The following is a 22733-nucleotide window of genomic DNA, read 5'->3' on the forward strand; positions in this document are numbered from 1 at the left end:
GAGGGACACACTGGCGGCCGGAGCAGCCCCCGCAGCAGGGATTCCCCGCCCCGCAGGGGCCCTTCATCCTCACACACAGACTCCCAGCCCCACTGGCAGGGCCCAAAGGTCAGAAAATGAATTTAAAGCATCTCTTTCAGCACAACAAAACACTTCCTTTTGTTGCTAGGAAACAGGAAATGTGCACCGCGAAATCCTTTCCTCCGCTGCGACCCGCTCGCACACGTTCCAGACACGGTCTCCTCCCCAGTGACTAAGGCTGCCCGCTTCCAACATGGCGGCCGCGCATTGGAGAAACAAGCTTGCCAGCTTGCAAGATGGAGGGGGGAGAGGAAGTGGGTAGTGCCAGTCTCAAGATGGCCGCCAGGCAGGAAGTGTTATCCCTGGCTGCCAGTCACAACATGGTCAGAGGGAGGATAGCAAAGAAGCGTCGATATCAGCAGACAAAAGGAATTTCTAATCTGCGCTCTTTTCTTTGAGCTTTATTTGCTTTCGTCACCCTCGGCGCAGTCGGAAACGTAAGTGTCCGGTATCTGCATGCACTTCCTGTAGCGGGAGAGCGCCTTATCCAGTGGCACCGCTCGCTTCCTGTGTCGGCCCCTCCTCCCACCCCCAGGGTCCTAGGTCCGGCCATGTTAGCATTGTCTCCTTCCTACACACAGGACTGGGCAGTGACAGGAGCCAGGTGCGTACCTTGGATGCTCCGGGCTTGGCTGGGGGAGAAGCTGCAGTTGGATATCAGCTATAGGGGGGCAGGGAGTGTCTCTGGGGGGGCCGGTTGTACCCAGGGTTTCCCACCCCAGGCTGGGGCAGGTACAGCTGGCTATCCCTATAGGGCAGAGAGACCAATATCCCCCTAAACTGTAAGCTCCTGGGGGGCCTGTATTACATACTGGGCTATCCCCATGGGGGGGGGGGGGGGGGCAGTTGTACCCAGGGTTTCCCACCCCAGGCTGGGGCAGGTACAGCTGGCTATCCCTATAGGGCAGAGAGACCAATATCTCCCTAAACTGTAAGCTCCTGGGGGGCCTGTGTTACATACTGGGCTATCCCCATGGGGGGGGGGGGGCAGATGTACCAAGGGTTTCCCACCCCAGGCTGGGGCAGGTACAGCTGACTATCCCTATAGGGCAGAGAGACCAATATCTCCCTAAACTGTGTCAAAATAGAAAGATAAATGATCAATATAATCGTTTTTAAAGGGGTTATTCACCTTCATGTTAAGTTTTAATATGTTGTAGAATGGCTAGTTCATAGCAGCTTTTCAATTGGTCTTCATTTTTTATCTTTATCCAGCTTTCAAAAGGGGGAGTCACTGACCCCGGCATCCAAAAAACCTATTGCTTTTTGAGGCTACACTTTCATTGTTACTTTTTCTAGCGTATCTTTCTATTCAGACCCTCTCCTTTTCATATACCTTTTCTTATTTGAACCACTGCCTGGTTGCTAGGGTACTTTGGACGCTGGGAACACCCGGAGAGGGAGCAAATTCCCGTCTTCTCTCTCCCATTCTCCCCATTCCAACCACGAGCTGAATCTCTAATTAACAAATTAATTCCAAACGTCCCCCTGACAATTCTCGTTGTTTGCTTTGGCTTTGCTTTCCCTTTAATCTCTATCCCACCCGCTCCCAGAATGCCAAGCTCAGATGTTCCTATTGGTTGGGGACTTTGCATGGAGTTAATGGGAATAAACACTGACTCGGGGTTCTTTTCTCCCGCAGAACCTTCACACAATGACTTCCACCAAGAGCGAGGCCGGCGCGGAGGTGAAGGACGAGCCCGAGGCGCCCAAGTTCGTGCAGGCCGGCCGACGCTATCGCTGCTTAAACTGCCACAAGACTTTCCCCAACCAGCCGCGTGCCCGGCGCCACTGCGAGGCCAATCATGCCGACAGGTCCCCCAGCTCACCCAATACGAAGAAACGGGCGGCGCGGTGCGAGCGGCGGCACCAGTGTGGGCACTGCAACAAGTCGTACAAGTCGGCCTCCCTGCTGCGCAGTCACGCCCGCAGCCATACGGGGGAGAAACCCTTCACCTGCAAGGAGTGCGGCCGTTCCTTTATGCAGCCGATCTGCCTGAAAGTGCATATGGCCACCCACAGCGGCCAGCTGCCCTTCCCCTGTGAGCACTGTGGGAAAGCCTACGCTACGCCTTCCAAGCTGCGCATTCACCAGAGACTCCATACTGGAGAGCGGCCCTTTTCCTGCCCAGACTGTGGCAAAGGCTTCGCCGACCCCTCTGTGTTCCGCAAGCACATGCGTAGCCACGCCGGATTGCGCCCGTATCAGTGCCAGCAGTGTGACAAGTCCTACAGTGAGCTGAAGGATCTGAAGAACCACGAGCGCAGCCACACCGGAGAGAAACCCTTCCTGTGCTCCGACTGCGGCAAGGCCTTCTCCCGCGCCTCCTCGCTCACATGCCACCTACGCATCCACGCCGCGGAGAAGCCTTACAAGTGCGCCACCTGTGGCAAAGACTTTACCCAGCTGTCTTCATACCAGAGCCACCAACGCACACACTCCGGGGAGAAGCCTTACTTGTGTCCCCAGTGTGGCAGAATGTTCTCCGACCCATCCAGTTTCCGCCGGCACCAACGGGCCCACCAGGGAGTCAAGCCGTACCAGTGCGACAAATGCGGGAAACCCTTCCGGCAGCCGGCGGACTTGGCGATGCACCAGCGCATCCACACTGGCGAGAGGCCTTTCCGCTGCCCGGACTGCGATAAGACCTTTGTGGCGTCTTGGGATCTGAAGCGCCACCGGCTGTCTCACAGCAGCGAGAGACCCTTCCAGTGCCAAGAATGTGGCAAAGGTTTTGCCGAGAGATCCGGGCTGAGTAAACACCAGCGCTCTCACAGCGGGGAGCGACCGTATAAATGCTCGGAGTGCGGGAAAAGCTTTGTGGTCTCCTCCAGCCTGAGGAAGCACGAGCGCACCCACCAGAAACCCGAGCACGATGCCACCAAAAGGAGAGAAGAGACCACCACGTGCGAGAAATGTTCCCTCAGCTTCCCCAGCATGATGGACCTGCGCAACCACCAGAAAACCCACCCGGAGCTGCGCCCCTTCCGCTGCGATCAGTGCGAGAAGGGATTTGTGGACAGGGCGGGACTGAAGAAGCACCAGCGGATACATAGCGACGTGCGCCCCTACGTCTGCTCCACCTGCGGGAAGGGCTTTCTGGTTCCCTCCGACCTGCGGAAGCACCAGCGGACACACAGCAAAGAGGTGAAGGAAAAGGAAGAAGAGGAGGAGGAAGAGATAACCACCCTGACCCTCCATCCTGCATCTGTAGAACCGCCCCCTCTCTATGATCCCTTGGTGTCCTTCCTGGAGAAGGTAGCAGAGGGAAACATGGAGGTGATCGACCCTTCTCCCTCAAACTGAATGGGGAACGTTCCGGCACCTCGTGTTCTTGGCTCACTTGCCTGTAATGTATGTAGCCAGTCTCGCTGAAACTGGCCAGAAGGGGCAAATGAGTGTTATGGGCAGCTGCTCCACCCACCTTAATTTGGCTCCTCCCTGCCTAATACTGTGTCATGTATCCTCACAATGTTCCTTCTCTATTCTGCATCGACACCATGTAAATAAATGCAAACGTGCTGCCGCAAAACCCATGTCTAGCGTGCAATATCTCCTTAGGTCACGAGCCTGTACCCCCTACTGTCAATGATAAGGATATTACCAGTCACTGAGGGGTTCTGTGCCCATATAAAGGCACAAGGCTGCAGGCTGAGTTATACAGGGAACTCTGAGTATCACTCATGTATTATAAGGGATAATGTACCCCCTACTGTAAATGATAAGGATATTAGCAGTCACTGAGGGGTTCTGTGCCCATATAAAGGCACAAGGCTGCAGGCTGAGTTATACAGGGAACTCTGAGTATCACTCATGTATTATAAGGGATAATGTACCCCCTACTGTAAATGATAAGGATATTAGCAGTCACTGAGGGGTTCTGTGCCCCCCATATAAAGGCACAAGGCTGCAGGCTGAGTTATACAGGGAACTCTGAGTATCACTCATGTATTATAAGGGATAATGTACCCCCTACTGTAAATGATAAGGATATTAGCAGTCACTGAGGGGTTCTGTGCCCATATAAAGGCACAAGGCTGCAGGCTGAGTTATACAGGGAACTCTGAGTATCACTCATGTATTATAAGGGATAATGTACCCCCTACTGTAAATGATAAGGATATTAGCAGTCACTGAGGGGTTCTGTGCCCATATAAAGGCACAAGGCTGCAGGCTGAGTTATACAGGGAACTCTGAGTATCACTCATGTATTATAAGGGATAATGTACCCCCTACTGTAAATGATAAGGATATTAGCAGTCACTGAGGGGTTCTGTGCCCCCCATATAAAGGCACAAGGCTGCAGGCTGAGTTATACAGGGAACTCTGAGTATCACTCATGTATTATAAGGGATAATGTACCCCCTACTGTAAATGATAAGGATATTAGCAGTCACTGAGGGGTTCTGTGCCCATATAAAGGCACAAGGCGCAGGTAATAAAGCAACATGACGTGTTCCACTTGCGTTTGGCGCACATTTTTGTACAGCGCTGTGTACCCTTGTGGCGCTTTATAAATAAAGTTACAGACATTCAGAGGGAGCTCAAGTCCATTTGGAGCGGATTTGCTCATGTAGCTGTGACAGTGGGTGAGGGAGAAACAAATAGTCTCTGGGAAGTTTCATTTTTTCAGGTTGCAATTGGTCATTTTTTATTATTTTAGTTCTTTTAGGTACTGTATGTCAATTTTTTTTTAGCAGCTCTCTGGTTGCTAGGGTCCAAATTACCTTGGCGATCAGGGAGTGGTTTAAATGAGGGCCAGATATATAAATAGATGAGGGCCTGAATAGAAAAATAAGTTATAAAAAGTAACAATAACAAAACTCGCCTGACAATAATAGTCTCTGGCTGCCGGGGTCAGTGACCCCCATTTGAAAGCTGCAAGGAGTTAAAAGAAGACGGAAAATAATTTAAAAACTATCATTAATAAATAAGGCCAATTGAAAAGTTTCTTAGAATTTGCGATTCAATAACATACTAAAAGTTAACTTAAAGGTGAACCCCCCCCCTTTACTAGGTGTATGTATGACCAACCGCACCGTAGCAAAACACATTTCCCAGGCCACACCTATTTCAGTTAAGACACACCCCTTTTAGTATATTGCACTTCCGCATATCCGTTTGCAGCCGCATTGCATGGGATGTGTAATAGGGTTTGTGCTGAGCTGGGGGCACTGGAGCTGGTAGGGCGGAGCTTGGCTGTGCCAGGCATAATAATGCCACCCCCCCCCGTCTGCCCAGTCACAGGGAGAACAAACAGTCAGATGTGTAAATAATTATTTTATTAGTCAATATTGTCAAAAAAATATGTATTGGACATCACTTTATACCTTATACAGTGCAACCGGGGGCACAACCCCCCCCAACCCCCCAAATGCACCATGATCTGTGCCCGGTGCCCCAGGTACTCTCACTCACTCACTGGGGCAGCACTACCCCCCCCAAATGCACCATGATCTGTGCCCGGTGCCCCAGGTACTCTCACTCACTCACTGGGGCAGCACTACCCCCCCCAAATGCACCATGATCTGTGCCCGGTGCCCCAGGTACTCTCACTCACTCACTGGGGCAGCACTACCCCCCCCAAATGCACCATGATCTGTGCCCGGTGCCCCAGGTACTCTCACTCACTGGGGCAGCACTACCCCCCCCAAATGCACCATGATCTGTGCCCGGTGCCCCAGGTACTCTCACTCACTCACTGGGGCAGCACTACCCCCCCCAAATGCACCATGATCTGTGCCCGGTGCCCCAGGTACTCTCACTCACTCACTGGGGCAGCACTACCCCCCCCAAATGCACCATGATCTGTGCCCGGTGCCCCAGGTACTCTCACTCACTCACTGGGGCAGCACTACCCCCCCCCCAAATGCACCATGATCTGTGCCCGGTGCCCCAGGTACTCTCACTCACTCACTGGGGCAGCACTACCCCCCCCAAATGCATCATGATCTGTGCCCGGTGCCCCAGGTACTCTCACTCACGTGGGCAGCACTACCCCCCCAAATGCACCATGATCTGTGCCCGGTGCCCCAGGTACTCTCACTCACTCACTGGGGCAGCACTACCCCCCCCAAATGCACCATGATCTGTGCCCGGTGCCCCAGGTACTCTCACTCACGTGGGCAGCACAAGCTTCAGCTAATGCACTCATACAGTACAGGCAGCAAGAACCGTCCTATTACAGTGCATTGTGTACAGGCACCGACCCCCCCTCACTCACTCAGGATCCCCTACATACAGTGCAGCCCCCCACTCACTCACTCACTCAGGATCCCATACACCCAATGCAGCCCCTCACTCACTCAGGATCCCCTACACACAGTGCAGCCCCCCACTCACTCACTCACTCAGGATCCCATACACCCAATGCAGCCCCTCACTCACTCAGGATCCCCTACACACAGTGCAGCCCCTCACTCACTCAGGATCCCCTACACACAGTGCAGCCCCTCACTCAGGATCCCCTACATACAGTGCAGCCCCCCACTCACTCACTCACTCAGGATCCCCTACATACAGTGCAGCCCCCCACTCACTCACTCACTCAGGATCCCATACACCCAATGCAGCCCCTCACTCACTCAGGATCCCCTACACACAGTGCAGCCCCTCACTCACTCAGGATCCCCTACACACAGTGCAGCCCCTCACTCAGGATCCCCTACACACAGTGCAGCCCCTCACTCAGGATCCCCTACACACAGTGCAGCCCCTCACTCACTCAGGATCCCCTACACACAGTGCAGCCCCTCACTCAGGATCCCCTACACACAGTGCAGCCCCTCACTCAGGATCCCATACAAACAGGCAGTGACATGGGCAGCCTCCCCCTTGCCCCCTATTACACAATAACCGCCAGCCCATGATGAAATGTACAGACCAAGTGGCAGTCGCTCCCTCGCACCCGTGACAGGACAGCATTATGTATATCACTTATTGTTACCCCCCCCCCATGATCAGGGCCTCAATGAAGACAAATACATCCCCCCCCCATAACAGTAGCAGTAAGCATCGGGCTCTGCTCATAGCCGAGGCCCAGAGTTAGAGCAATCGCTGAATTCCTATTATTTCCCTTGTGTTTGTGGGAAGAGGGAAGAGTGCCGATACTGCTGGAGGGAAGAGAATGCCACACACACAGCTCATCTGGATACACACAACTGTAACACACGCACACAGCTCATCTGGATACACACAACTGTAACACACACACAGCTCATCTGGATACACACAACTGTAACACACACACACAGCTCATCTGGATACACACAACTGTAACACACACACACAGCTCATCTGGATACACACAACTGTAACACACACACACAGCTCATCTGGATACACACACAAACCCCCCCCCCCCCCAGCCCATAGAAATACATTTATTTATAAAGCACTTTATGAACAGCAGGAATAAGGCAAACGTGCGAAACACAGAACAAAATAAGTGAATTAAAAGCACCCACAGGATTTCAGTCTCTCTGACCCCCGAATTGCTGCTCGGCTCCCAGAAGACAAACACCGATCCCCCCCCTTCTCTGCCAGGGGGGCCAACAAGCTGTAAAGCGATTGGCAGAAGCAGAGGGTCCAAACAAGCCCACATGGTGAGTAAAGTCAGCATGTATTGGTCTGGAGGGAGGTACAAAGGTGCAACTCCCAGGCACCCCGTTCCCTCTAACTCATCACAGCCACAGTGATAATGATGATGAGGACGATGACCAGGATAAGGACACAAATGGCAATGTACAATTTCTTCTGCAATAGCAAAAAGGAAGGGTTTACATATCATACTGGTGACCCCGCCTTTGCTCTGAAGCCCCACCCCTTCCTAACTGACCAATAGCGAGGTACTTACCTTCCTGGCTTTGTGTTTGTTCTCCACAGCTTGGCTTAGCTGCTCTCTCGCTTTCTCCACATAATCGTTAGAGCGCATTATATTCTTCTCTATGTTGTCTATGGTTTCCCCCTGCCGTGTACACACAGCCAGAAACAAAATGGTGAAATGGGGAGCAATGGGGAGACATGGAGAGGAGAAAGATGGCAGCCGGGACAGTTACTAGCCATGTTCCCCAACAGACAGCCTTTCATGTGCTGCATTGAGTCTGAGCTTTCAGAAGGAGCCAGCGCTACACATTAGAACTGCTTTCAGCTAACCTATTGTTTCTCCTACTCCCATGTAACTGGAGGAGTCCCAAGCCAGACTTGGATTTCTTACTATTGAGTGCTATTCTGATACCTACTGGGAGCTGCTATCTTGTTCCCTTCCCATTGTTCTGCTGATCGGCTGCTGGGGGTGAGGGGGGGGGATATCTCTCCAACTTGCAGCGCAGCAGTAAAGTGTGCCTGAGTCTGAGCTTTCAGCCAGCGCTACACATTAGAACTGCTTTCAGCTAACCTATTGTTTCTCCTACTCCCATGTAACTGGAGGAGTCCCAAGCCGGACTTGGATTTCTTACTATTGAGTGCTAAACCAGCACCATATATTATTCATAATTGCCTACAGGGTTTTCCATTTATCCAATATGTCTCCTTTAAGAGGCACTGAATTGGGGAGACAGAAGGGCTGATGGGACTCACCTGGGCTTCTACCTCCATGGCCAAATACATAAACATGTCATGCAGTTCCACAATGCTCTTCTCTAACTTGAGAATCTCCTCGTGCCGGGCTTCTATCTCGTTCAGAGCCTGCTTGGTGAGCTGTGTGTCCTTAAGGATCTGTAAAGGAGTGTGACCCACATTACCCATGATCCTCTGCTATTCAATGAGGCACCGCCCTCACCTAACACTCTCTGCTTATTGGCTATCATTCCCTACTATTTAGTGAGACACAGTGCCTAGTACTGTCTGCTGATCACACAAACCACTTCACCCAGAATCCTCCGTTACCCAAAGAGACACCTACCCACTGTCTCTGAGAAGGGACCGCGCTGTGTAACCACAGTCCTCTAATACCCTCCGAGACCCACCCCTAACTGTGTATTTCCCTTACCCAGAATCCTCCGTTACCCAAAGAGACACCTACTGTCTCTGGGAAGGGACCGCGCTGTGTAACCACAGTCCTCTAATACCCGCCGAGACCCACCCCTAACTGAACAGAAATGTATTTCCCTTACCCAGAATCCTCTGTTACCCAAACAGACACCTGCCCCCTGTCTTTTGGGCAGGGCTCTCTTCCCCTCCTGTATCGGTTACTGATTGCTTTATATGTTACTCCTTATAGAGTGTAAGCTCTTTTGGGCAGGGCTCCCTTCCCCTCTTGTATTGGTTACTGATTGCTTTATATGTTACTCCTTGTAGAGTGTAAGCTCTTTTGGGCAGGGCTCCCTTCCCCTCCTGTATCGGTTACTGATTGCTTTATATGTTACTCCTTGTAGAGTGTAAGCTCTTTTGGGCAGGGCTCCCTTCCCCTCTTGTATCGGTTACTGATTGCTTTATATGTTACTCCTTGTAGAGTGTAAGCTCTTTTGGGCAGGGCTCTCTTCACCTCCTGTATCGGTTACTGATTGCTTTATATGTTACTCCTTGTAGAGTGTAAGCTCTTTTGGGCAGGGCTCCCTTCCCCTCTTGTATCGGTTACTGATTGCTTTATATGTTACTCCTTGTAGAGTGTAAGCTCTTTTGGGCAGGGCTCTCTTCCCCTCCTGTATCGGTTACTGATTGCTTTATATGTTACTCCTTGTAGAGTGTAAGCTCTTTTGGGCAGGGCTCCCTTCCCCTCCTGTATCGGTTACTGATTGCTTTATATGTTACTCCTTGTAGAGTGTAAGCTCTTTTGGGCAGGGCTCCCTTCCCCTCTTGTATCGGTTACTGATTGCTTTATATGTTACTCCTTGTAGAGTGTAAGCTCTTTTGGGCAGGGCTCCCTTCCCCTCCTGTATCGGTTACTGATTGCTTTATATGTTACTCCTTGTAGAGTGTAAGCTCTTTTGGGCAGGGCTCTCTTCACCTCCTGTATCGGTTACTGATTGCTTTATATGTTACTCTGTATGTCCAATGTATGTAACCCACTTATTGTACAGCGCTGCGGGGTATGTTGGCGCTTTATAAATAAATAATAATAAAGGGACCGCGCTGTGTAACCACAGTCCTCTAATACCCGCTGAGACCCACCCCTAACTTAACAGGTATTTCCCTTACCCAGCATCCTCTGCTCTTATCATTCGCTCTCCCAGCTAATCAATACCCCCCCACACACACACACCCAGCACATAGGCCTGTACAGACTGCCCCACACTTGCCCAACCCCTATATCCTGTAACTGGCCCAATCCCCATGCACACGCGTGTGTCCCTCCTTACATTGCACGTGAACACGTCAGTCTGCCCGGCCTCCAGCATCTCATCAAACTGTTCATCTGTGACATTGTGTCCGGCTGTGAGACAGGGGGGGGTCAGTAGAATACGGCCCCTTCCAATCACATAACCCCCAGCAAGATTGTAACACGGTTCCTGTATAAAGCACTATTATTGCCTTCCTTTTCCAACGGACTTATTACAAGAAAAGCTTTCTAAGTTAAAGGGAAACTCCGGCCTCCGACCCAAAATTTGTCAAAGAGCCCCATACGACACAGAACCCCCTAATATCCCTATCACTGTAATCTGTTCCTTCAAAAAGTAGGAATAAATACCATTTTATATGCTGAAAACCAGCTGTAAAACAGTTCTTCTCTTTCTGCGTCATTTGAATTCCAGGCAGGGGAGGAGGGACTAAAACACTGATGTTACAAATTGTAACAACTTCCCCACAGCTTACATACAGCATGCAGGAACTACATAACCCACAATGCATTGCACTGGGATGTTCCTTTCCTTACTGATATCACATGTGCAGCAGGGGATTGTGGGATTGGGAGGAGGCAGGCTGAAGGCAGACTAAAGACAGGCGACTAGTCAGATCAGCAGGGGAACAGGGGGCGGGGCTTAGGGAACGGTTCCAAACCATGTTATTACATTACAAATCAAGTTTAAGTTGTGTTCGGGTGGAGTTCCCCTTTAAAAGTAGAGGGGCTTTTATTAGGGTATGTTCATGACTACAGAAGCCGATCCATACAAATGGAGCAAACATCTGTTGCACATAGCCACACCCTGTTTTTTACCAATGGTAACATACACCTTTATGGGTTAAGACACACAGAGCTACTAGTAGCAGCTACAATAGTAGTAGTACCTACAGCTACAGAAATAGACAATGCTGAACATTTACTGATAATTGTCTCTACGTGTGTTTAGCAGAGGCAATTCTCAGTATTGTCTATGGCAGGGGATTTTCTGGAGTTTAGTAGCCGTGACAAGTAGCTGCTACTGAGTAGCTCCGTGTGTCTTCAGCCTAAACGGAAGCATCAACTGACCCAAGTCCCACCATCACTTACTGATCTGCAGTTGCCGCTTGATCCGCTTTACATTGTTCTCTCTGTACTGGGTCTGCAGGCTGTTGCAGTGATTAATTAGCTCGATGAATTGCTGAGAGAGCACCCCATGCTATAAGGCAGAGATGGGAAAGTGGTTAGTCACAAACAACCAAGATTGGACTGGGGGGCAAAGGGTCCCCCGGCGCTTCCACCCCAGGGGCCCCGCACCCCCCAAGGTGCCCCCAGATTTAGTTGTGTGGCACTGTAGGCCTGCAAAGAAGTTGGTGTTTGACTAACATTTTACTGCTGATGCTGCCTGCAGCCTTGTGCAATTATATGGACCCCTCAGTGACTGCTAATATCCTTATCATTTACAGTAGGGGGTACATTATCCCTTATAATACATGAGTGATACTCAGAGTTCCCTGTATAACTCAGCCTGCAGCCTTGTGCCTTTATATGGGGGGCACAGAACCCCTCAGTGACTGCTAATATCCTTATCATTTACAGTAGGGGGTACATTATCCCTTATAATACATGAGTGATACTCAGAGTTCCCTGTATAACTCAGCCTGCAGCCTTGTGCCTTTATATGGGCACAGAACCCCTCAGTGACTGCTAATATCCTTATCATTTACAGTAGGGGGTACATTATCCCTTATAATACATGAGTGATACTCAGAGTTCCCTGTATAACTCAGCCTGCAGCCTTGTGCCTTTATATGGGGGGCACAGAACCCCTCAGTGACTGCTAATATCCTTATCATTTACAGTAGGGGGTACATTATCCCTTATAATACATGAGTGATACTCAGAGTTCCCTGTATAACTCAGCCTGCAGCCTTGTGCCTTTATATGGGCACAGAACCCCTCAGTGACTGCTAATATCCTTATCATTTACAGTAGGGGGTACATTATCCCTTATAATACATGAGTGATACTCAGAGTTCCCTGTATAACTCAGCCTGCAGCCTTGTGCCTTTATATGGGGGGCACAGAACCCCTCAGTGACTGCTAATATCCTTATCATTTACAGTAGGGGGTACATTATCCCTTATAATACATGAGTGATACTCAGAGTTCCCTGTATAACTCAGCCTGCAGCCTTGTGCCTTTATATGGGCACAGAACCCCTCAGTGACTGCTAATATCCTTATCATTTACAGTAGGGGGTACATTATCCCTTATAATACATGAGTGATACTCAGAGTTCCCTGTATAACTCAGCCTGCAGCCTTGTGCCTTTATATGGGCACAGAACCCCTCAGTGACTGCTAATATCCTTATCATTTACAGTAGGTGGTACATTATCCCTTATAATACATAAGTGAGTTCCCTGTGCACAGACCTACCTGTGTTTTTCTCATGCGAGTATGCACAGAACTGCGGATATGCTCCTCATCCTCCTTCACTTCAATACCTGAGACAAAGAATGGCACAAACAGGATGAAGGGAAACCACAGACTCGGCCATAACAAGACACGAGGCAGCAAGAAGGAAAAGAGCCAAGTCTGGAGAAGGAACGACAGGAAAAGGATGCCAAGACACAGACAGAGAGGACAGGGAGGGCCCCCGCAGAGGCGGGACGGGGAGGGCCCCCGCAGAGGCGGGACGGGGAGGGCCCCCGCAGAGGCGGGACGGGGAGGGCCCCCGCAGAGGCGGGACGGGGAGGGCCCCCGCAGAGGCGGGACGGGGAGCGCCCCGCAGAGGCGGGACGGGGAGCAGCAGACACCCAGGGATATAGGAGACACACTCACTCTGAAGTTTGGAGCGGATATCTTTAGCCATGCGTTTTATGTCTTCACGAATAGCCTGTAAATCCTTCTTCATATCTGACAAATACAAAATGCATTATATTATAACTGCATGTCTGTATCCCTATGCCTGTAACATCAGCCCTGTGTGTACCCCCTGTATCCCTATGCCTGTAACATCAGCCCTGTGTGTACCCCCTGTATCCCTATGCCTGTAACATCAGCCCTGTGTGTACCCCCTGTATCCCTATGCCTGTAACATCAGCCCTGTGTGTACCCCCTGTATCCCTATGCCTGTAACATCAGCCCTGTGTGTACCCCCCTGTATCCCTATGCCTGTAACATCAGCCCTGTGTGTACCCCCTGTATCCCTATGCCTGTAACATCAGCCCTGTGTGTACCCCCTGTATCCCTATGCCTGTAACATCAGCCCTGTCTGTACCCCCTGTATCCCTATGCCTGTAACATCAGCCCTGTGTGTACCCCCCTGTATCCCTATGCCTGTAACATCAGCCCTGTGTGTACCCCCCTGTATCTCTATGCCTGTAACATCAGCCCTGTGTGTACCCCCCTATATCCCTATGCCTGTAACATCAGCCCTGTGTGTACCCCCTATATCCCTATGCCTGTAACATCAGCCCTGTGTGTACCCCCTGTATCCCTATGCCTGCAACATCTGCCCTGTCTGTACCCCCCTGTATCCCTATGCCTGTAACATCAGCCCTGTCTGCACCCCCTGTATCCCTATGCCTGTAACATCAGCCCTGTCTGTACCCCCTGTATCCCTATGCCTGTAACATCAGCCCTGTGTGTACCCCCCTGTATCCCTATGCCTGTAACATCAGCCCTGTGTGTACCCCCTGTATCCCTATGCCTGTAACATCAGCCCTGTGTGTACCCCCTGTATCCCTATGCCTGTAACATCAGCCCTGTGTGTACCCCCTGTATCCCTATGCCTGTAACATCAGCCCTGTGTGTACCCCCTGTATCCCTATGCCTGTAACATCAGCCCTGTGTGTACCCCCCTGAATCCCTATGCCTGTAACATCAGCCCTGTGTGTACCCCCCTGTATCCCTATGCCTGTAACATCAGCCCTGTGTGTACCCCCCTGTATCCCTATGCCTGCAACATCAGCCCTGTGTGTACCCCCCTGTATCCCTATGCCTGTAACATCAGCCCTGTGTGTACCCCCCTGTATCCCTATGCCTGTAACATCAGCCCTGTGTGTACCCCCCTGTATCCCTATGCCTGTAACATCAGCCCTGTCTGCACCCCCCTGTATCCCTATGCCTGCAACATCAGCCCTGTGTGTACCCCCCTGTATCCCTATGCCTGTAACATCAGCCCTGTGTGTACCCCCCTGTATCCCTATGCCTGTAACATCAGCCCTGTGTGTACCCCCCTGTATCCCTATGCCTGTAACATCAGCCCTGTCTGCACCCCCCTGTATCCCTATGCCTGTAACATCAGCCCTGTGTGTACCCCCTATATCCCTATGCCTGTAACATCAGCCCTGTGTGTACCCCCCTGTATCCCTATGCCTGTAACATCAGCCCTGTCTGCACCCCCCTGTATCCCTATGCCTGTAACATCAGCCCTGTGTGTACCCCCTATATCCCTATGCCTGTAACATCAGCCCTGTCTGCACCCCCTGTATCCCTATGCCTGTAACATCAGCCCTGTGTGTACCACCCTGTATCCCTATGCCTGTAACATCAGCCCTGTCTGCACCCCCCTGTATCCCTATGCCTGTAACATCAGCCCTGTCTGCACCCCCTGTATCCCTATGCCTGTAACATGAGCCCTGTGTGTACCCCCTGTATCCCTATGCCTGTAACATCAGCCCTGTCTGCACCCCCTGTATCCCTATGCCTGTAACATCAGCCCTGTGTGTACCCCCCTGTATCCCTATGCCTGTAACATCAGCCCTGTCTGCACCCCCCTGTATCCCTATGCCTGTAACATCAGCCCTGTGTGTACCCCCCTGTATCCCTATGCCTGTAACATCAGCCCTGTCTGCACCCCCCTGTATCCCTATGCCTGTAACATCAGCCCTGTCTGCAACCCCCTGTATCCCTATGCCTGCACCATCAGCCCTGTCTGTACCCCCCTGCATTGCATGCCCCCAGGGCTCCTGTAGGGCACATATAGACATATAGACATAAATAGGCTACTCGTTAGAGGGCAGGATTATTAATCAGCTAACAGCCTTTTCCCATTAAATACAACAGAGAGCGGCTGCTGGGCCTCCTCACAGTACAAGAAGCCCCAGTACAGATTATAAATACACATCACATCATCACATTCTTATCTTTTATCACAGATCATCCATCACAGAGGTGCTGGGTGGCAGAACTTCAGCCAATGAATCACTGTGCCCCCTGCTTTATAAGCTTTAATATCATCGCCATGTCAGTGGGGGAAATGCTGGCGCATTAATAACTACCTGACCCCCAGGGTGCCGGGACAGGGATGTACCATCTGTCATCCTGTATAATTCCTCCCCCCCCCCCCAAAAAGGCACCGGTTCTCTGCTCCATCTTACACAGCCAGGTACAGAGGCAGTAATAATGATTGGCCAGTAGGGGGCACACTGGATAAGGAGCTAGTTAGCAGAACATGAATAAAGGTAAATAGGCACAGACTTACTCTCCTCGGGGATGGGTGTAGTCAGGACTTTCATCTGACTTGTGTCCAGCTCCTTGACTTTCTCCCGGAGAAGTTGCAGCGCATCCCGTATCTGGCGGGTCTGTGGGAGCGAGGGTCACATGTTAGGCAGCCCTGACCAATCCCCAGACTTATTATGGGATACTGAGTAAAAGGGGTGGGTCACCTTAAATTTAATTTTTACTATGTTAAGAAATGAACAATTCTAAGCAACTTTTCAATTGGGCTTATTTATTTTTTTTTTTTTATATTTTTTTTAATTATTTCCCTTCTTCTTCAAACTCTTCAACTTTTTTTTTCTATTCAGTCCTTCTATTCATTTATCAGTCTCTTATTCAAACCACTCCCTGGTTGCTAAGGTTATCTGGACCCTAGCAACCAGATAGCTGGACCCTAGCAACCAAACTGGAGAGTTGCTGAACAATTAATGAAATAATTGAAAAACTGCAAATAATAAAAAATAAAGACCAATTTTTGAATTTGCCTTCATTTGACTCCAGCTTGCAATAAGGGTCACCGACCCCAGAGGCCTATAAGCTATTGCTCTGTGAGGCTACAATGTTATTCTGACAGTTGCTTTTTATTACTGATCTTTCTCTGTTCATATTCCTGTCTTCTCTTTTTAAATGACTCCCCGGTTGCTAAGGTAATTTGGACCCTAGCAACTAGATGGCTAGTGATGTTTCAAAATTCTGACATTATTCTGGGGACACTAGCCTATAGAAACCAATGGGGAGAAGGGATTTTTTTTTTTTTTATCCGATACTTTAGCTCTGATGCTCCGAGGTGTCAGGCCGAATAGAGGGTGGGCCCTGCTCTATCTCAACACCCCAAAGCCAAAGCAGAATACAACCAATAGGAATATTAGTGACTGCCAGAGAGGGGGCCACAGCTGGGGCACAATATATCCAAGATGCATTGTATGTATCATTAGGAGGGGCCCCTGATTTAGCTCATAACACCCAAACCACCAACTGATTTGCAAGAAATCCGTAGCCCTAGGGGAGTCGGCCATTTTGATTCAGGGGGTTGGGCTTACACAATGACAGCAGTACAGTTGGCATGGGCATTACACCTACACAGGACCCTGTCTGAGGGCAAATGCCCCAAGACTGCCCTGCCTATGTGTTCCTCCCATGGGGGGGGGTATGGCTGTCCCTTACGGAAAGGAAAGCTCTGAAGCACTTACCGTCTGCAAGAACTGCTCATTGACTTCTGTCTCATCTTTGCTCCCGTTCGGTACGGTGATGATAAAAACCTTGTGCTCCTCGGCCTCCGAGTCGCTATCATCCTGAGGAAGGAAAAACATAATGTAGGTCATTCCATTACAACTGCCCGGAGGGGTCCAAGCTCAAGCAACTTTATTTTTTTTACAGTTTTTAATTATTTTTCATTCTCTTCTGCCTCTTTGCAGCTTTCAAACGGGGGTCACTGACCCCGGCAGCCAGAAACCATTGGCTCTGTGAGGCTCCAGTTTTATTACTATTGTTCCTTTTTCTATGTAGGCCCTCTACTCTCCATATTCCCATCACTCACTTAAACAATTGCCCAGTTGCTATGGTAAATAAGACCCTAGCAACCGGAGAGATGCTAATGTACCAAATGAAGAGCTGCTGAACAACTGAAAAACCATAAAAAATAAAAAAAAACCAAGACAAATTGCCTCAGAATATTAATATCTACATCATATTGATAGTTAATTTAAAAGTCAACTACCCGGCCAAACTGCCACCCCTAATTGCTTCATGTATAGATAAAGTTGACCTTTAAATGCATGTTATAGATGGACTTATTCCTAGCAGCTTGGCTTATGGGGTCCCCCCCACTGGGGCCCTGAGATCTCTGGGGGCCCATGAAACAAATAAATGTATTCTTTCCCAGAAGTTTAAAGGGGCAGTACACACCTTTTTTTATAGGACCTGTTATGCAGAATACTCGTGACATGGGGTTTCCCGGATAAAGGATCTTTCCTTAATTTGGATCTCTATACCTTGAGGCTACTAAAAAATGATTTAAACATTAAATAAACCCAAAAGGGATTGTTTTGCCTTCAGTAAGGATTAAAGAGATGGTTCACTTTTACGTTAACGTTTAGTAAGTGCCCTATTCCTAGCAACTTTGCAATTGGTTTTCATTATTTTTTATAGTTTTATAGCATTTGTATAGTCAGAATGAAGACCAATTGCTAATTGTCTCCGAATATCAATGTCTACAACAAATTAAAAGTTAAAGGTGAACTACCCCTTCAATTATATCTTAGTTGGGACCAAGTACAGGTTCTGTTTTATTATTACAGAGAAAAGGGAATCATTTAACCATTAAATAAACCCAATAGGGCTGTTCTGCCCCCAATAAGGGGTAATTATATCTTAGTTGGGATCAAGTACAGGTACTGTTTTATTATTACAGAGAAAAGGGAATCATTTAACCATGAAATAAACCCAATAGGGCTGTTCTGCCCCCAATAAGGGGTAATTATATCTTAGTTGGGATCAAGTACAGGTACTGTTTTATTATTACAGAGAAAAGGGAATCATTTAACCATTAAATAAACCCAATAGGGTTGTTCTGCCCCAATAAGGGGTAATTATATCTTAGTTGGGATCAAGTACAGGTACTGTTTTATTATTACAGAGAAAAGGGAATCATTTAACCATTAAATAAACCCAATAGGGCTGTTCTGCCCCAATAAGGGGTAATTATATCTTAGTTGGGATCAAGTACAGGTACTGTTTTATTATTACAGAGAAAAGGGAATCATTTAAACATTAAATAAACCCAATAGGGCTGTTCTGCCCCCAATAAGGGGTAATTATATCTTAGTTGGGATCAAGTACAGGTACTGTTTTATTATTACAGAGAAAAGGGAATCATTTAACCATTAAATAAACCCAATAGGACTGTTCTGCCCCAATAAGGAGTAATTATATCTTACTTGGGATCAAGTACAGGTTCTGTTTAATTATTACAGAGAAAAGGGAATCATTTAACCATTAAATAAACCCAATAGGGCTGTTCTGCCCCAATAAGGGGTAATTATATCTTAGTTGGGATCAAGTACAGGTACTGTTTTATTATTACAGAGAAAAGGGAATCATTTAACCATTAAATAAACCCAATAGGATTGTTCTGCCCCAATAAGTGGTAATTATATCTTACTTGGGACCAAGTACAAGGTTCTGTTTAATTATTACAGAGAATAAGGATTAAAATGGAGTCTTTCAGTAATTTGGAACTTTCTGGATAACGGATACTGTACTTCAGTGCTGTCCAACTGGCGGCCCGCGGGCCGCATGCGGCCCGCGACCCCCCTCTGTGTGGCCCCCCACCTGCCTGGCTACTTTGATGGCTTACTCTTGTGTAAACTTTAAATGGTATCAGTACTGAGATTAACTGGCCCCCTGCATGGTTCTCACCTCAGATTCAGGCTGTAATCCCTCTGTATTGTTCAAATATGTAATCCCCTGTGTTGTTCACACCTTTTAATCTCTGCATTGTTCACCCCCTGCAGTGTTCACACCTCAGGCTCAGACTGTAATCACCCCCATTGTTCCCCTGTTCACACCTTAGGAGCAGTAGAAACCCACAAATAATCCCTGCACACTACTAAAAGAACATATACTGAGGTGGTACTTCAATTAAAAAGTTTTTTAATATATAGTTATTGTGCAGACTGTAGGAGCAGTGCCAGCATTGTGTCACTGTAGGCTGCCTGTGTGTGCCATACACACAGGCATCATAGGGCAAGCAGAGTATGGCACACACAGGCCAAGTATGGCACAAACCAGCCAAGAATGGCAAACACAGTGAAAGTATGGCACATGCAGGCAGGGTAGGGAAGGCAGAGTATGGCACACACAGGCAGGGTAGGGCAGGCAGAGTATGGCACACACAGGCAGGGTAGGGCAGGCAGAGTATGGCACACACAGGCCAAGTTATGGCACAAACCAGCCAAGAATGGCACACACAGTGAAAGTATGGCACACAGGCAGGGTAGGGAAGGCAGAGTATGGCACACACAGGCAGGGTAGGGAAGGCAGAGTATAGCACACACAGGCAGGGTAGGGAAGGCAGAGTATGGCACACACAGGCAGGGTAGGGCAGGCAGAGTATGGCAGGTTTTTGCTGTACTACAACAATTAATATGGGTATGATCATGTGATAACATGGGTGTGGTTTCAAGTGGGTGTGGTTTCAAAAAGGGGAGTGGTCAAAACTGGCTTCCATTATCGGCCCTCCACCACGTAGGTCGGAAAAATTCCGGCCCTCGGTACAACAGAAGTTGGACAGCACTGCTGTACTTGTACTGTGCTCTCTATAGTCTCCCCTTTGTTGCAGCGGTTATGGCTTACACATGGGCAAAAGTCCATTATACAGGCGGTTTATCTGATTGCCTACCTTGCAAGAACCAGCAAGTGAGAAATATGAAGTTGTTTCAGTTTTGCTCTAGAAATTACCCCCAATTACGCACAATGAGCAGAGAGAGGGCCCGGGGGTAAGAATCTAGTGCTGAGACAAGTAGGGGGGTACGGTCACCTACCCAAAGCAGCACTGGGGGTCTAGAATCCCTGATATATCACCAACATGTCACCCAGCTTTTACAGCAGAGCTTGCAATCTAATTTCCCTACCACAGTCAGACGGGTTTACCCACACACACAATTTCATTAGAAGCCAATTAACCAACCACAATGTTGTTATTCTGTAGGAGGAACCTTGAGCCCTAGGAGGAAATATCCCCTAATTAATATTTATACATATAACCAACCCAGCCACTTCCCTACAGAACCCCAAGTCTCCCAGTAACCCCAAGTCTCCCAGTAACCCCAAGTCTCCCAGTAAGCCCAAGTCTCCCAGTAAGCCCAAGTCTCCCAGTAAGCCCAAGTCTCCCAGTAAGCCCAAGTCTCCCAGTAAGCCCAAGTCTCCCAGTAAGCCCAAGTCTCCCAGTAACCCCAGGCCCCAGATGTTTATAATAAGGTGAGCCAACTAGTAGGGTTACTAAAAGCCTCTGTGCCCCAATATCTTGGTGTCGAAAATACTTCACGGGACGGTAAAGGTTTGTTGTTCCCCAAGGGACAGAATTCAGGCCTGGGAGGGCGTCAGGAGCCTCTGGAACCCTAGAACCCCTTCTTACAATGCTGGTTCTGCTACCCTTTTCTTTTATACAATGCGAGGGAGAGATGAAAATATGTCCAGTGTCGCACTGGGGCTCCTTGGGCCCTCCAGGGAACCAGACACTCTAACAGCCACATTAGGGTGACCTGGTTCTGATGGGAAATGTCTTTCAATGAACCCACTGGGAGACTCCCTGGACCACTGGCTGGTTTCCCTTTGGGCTAAACATTAACCCTATCTGTAACAATGGCCCCTTTATTGGAGCTCCCTATAGATCCTCTCAGGTCCCTGTCTGGGTTTCACATGAGGGGTGGGCGTGTCCTAACGGTCCCTGCCAGAAGCACAGTAGGAGGGGGAGAGCCAATCACAGCCCTGCACTCACACAAGCACAGACAGGCTTCAGTTCCCTATCAGGTCAGCCTGATTGGTTCCTATCCTACAGCGCCAAAATTAGAGCCAGTAATTGTAATCACTTACCTGATACCCCAGGCTGGTGCTCCCGTTAGCAGGAAACTGCCCAGGGCCGGGGTATTTCTGCAGAAGTTCTTCCTTCCTGCAGAAATACCGCAGATTCTCAGGGCAGATTTTAGCCAACAGGAGCACTGAGCCTGGGTATCAGAGATTTAAATCACATTTTTATGCACCCCCGCCCAGTGATTCCAACTTAAGTTCTCCCATAGGCTGAAGACACACGGAGCTACTTAGTAGCAGCTACTTGTCACGGCTACTAAAACAGACCATGCTGATCATTTACTGATAATTGTCTGTGTGTGTGTGTATTAGTAGAGGCAATTCTCAGTATTGTCTATGGCAGGGGATTTTCTGGAGTTTAGTAGCAGTGAAACAGTAGCTGCTACTAAGTAGCTCAGTGTGTCTTCAGCCTTAATACAAATCTCATATAATGTGCTGGGGATAAAATAGCAGTAATAACAGTGAGACTTACCTGCCTGAGCTCCTTGGTCCGGTCCCTCATACTGTGCCAATGTAGGTGGGCACTGCCAGGCACTGGCTTCCGTGCAGCAGATACAATGGGGATTGTAAGCCCCACACTCCCTGACTCACCGCACTATTTCCCCACACTCCCTAGAGGGTGACAGGAAAGGCGCAGACAGTTTCCCACACTCCCTAGATGGGGACAGCACTGGAGATACAATGTATCCCTCCTCCCGCAGCCAAAACACTGTTTATATTATATCCCTGCGCCGCGGGAAAATGTGTCATTCCCCGACAGTGCGCACAGGGACCCCGGAGATATTTCCCACACTCCCCGGCGGTGCGCGGAGGAACCCCGGAGATATTTCCCAACGTTCCCTCGGTCCCTTCCCCGCACTTCAAATACTTTCCTGCAACTTCTCCTCTTCTACACACTAGCACGCATGCGTACTCCTCTACCCTTCAGCGCGCATGCGTACTCCACTACCCTTCAGAGGAAGCCTAGAGGGTCTGAGGCGCGGGGCATGCTGGGATACTGGAGGAACTGAGTGCCGCTGGGGCTGCAGTAGAGACACTAGGGAGGGTAGTTATGTGAATGTTGCTATATTTACACCTGCCAGGGGCTGATATCAGCGATTTCCATGCGGCGATTGTGCGCACATACATGCATATATACGCTGTGTGTGTGCTGCAGCCGTACCGTATATACTGGTGTATGTGCGCTCAGTAGCTGCGGGCTGATATGCGAGTTGCATGTTGCGGCGCGAATCTTTGCTCGTTTCTGCTCCTCTGAAGGTGCCATACACGGGCCGATTGTAGCTGCCGATATCGGTCC

The 22733-nt window shown here is 49.4% G+C and overlaps 2 protein-coding genes and 1 long non-coding RNA gene across 4 annotated transcripts; 2 read left to right on the plus strand and 1 right to left on the minus strand.

Annotated features, from left to right (window-relative positions):
* The first annotated feature begins 380 nt into the window (after nt 1-380).
* On the plus strand, nt 381-3614 carry znf668 (zinc finger protein 668). Of its 2 annotated transcripts, none has more exons than XM_031892577.1 (2): nt 381-518; nt 1724-3614. In XM_031892577.1, exon 2 carries the CDS (start codon nt 1736-1738, stop codon nt 3386-3388), a length of 1653 nt encoding a protein of 550 aa, XP_031748437.1. In that variant the 5' UTR covers nt 381-518; nt 1724-1735; the 3' UTR covers nt 3389-3614. The 2 variants fall into 2 exon arrangements, with proteins under 2 accessions (XP_031748437.1, NP_989322.1); NM_203991.1 differs by lacking the exon at nt 381-518 and adding an exon at nt 668-685.
* Nucleotides 3615-5432: 1818 nt separating this feature from the next.
* LOC116407610 lies at nt 5433-6049 on the plus strand. The gene is made up of 2 exons (XR_004220453.1): nt 5433-5699; nt 5767-6049. It is a non-coding gene; the product is annotated as an uncharacterized LOC116407610 (long non-coding RNA).
* A 1346-nt stretch (nt 6050-7395) lies between these two features.
* On the minus strand, nt 7396-22054 carry stx4 (syntaxin 4). Its single transcript, NM_001008110.1, is given in 10 exon segments — nt 7396-7837; nt 7938-8048; nt 8660-8797; nt 10381-10454; nt 11451-11559; nt 12782-12849; nt 13187-13261; nt 15834-15933; nt 17041-17142; nt 21909-22054. Coding segments are annotated over 10 exon segments (888 nt in total). The 5' UTR covers nt 21939-22054; the 3' UTR covers nt 7396-7756.
* Nucleotides 22055-22733: the final 679 nt, after the last annotated feature.

Source organism: Xenopus tropicalis, chromosome 9, assembly GCF_000004195.4.
Source record: "Xenopus tropicalis strain Nigerian chromosome 9, UCB_Xtro_10.0, whole genome shotgun sequence".
NCBI lineage: Eukaryota > Metazoa > Chordata > Amphibia > Anura > Pipidae > Xenopus > Xenopus tropicalis.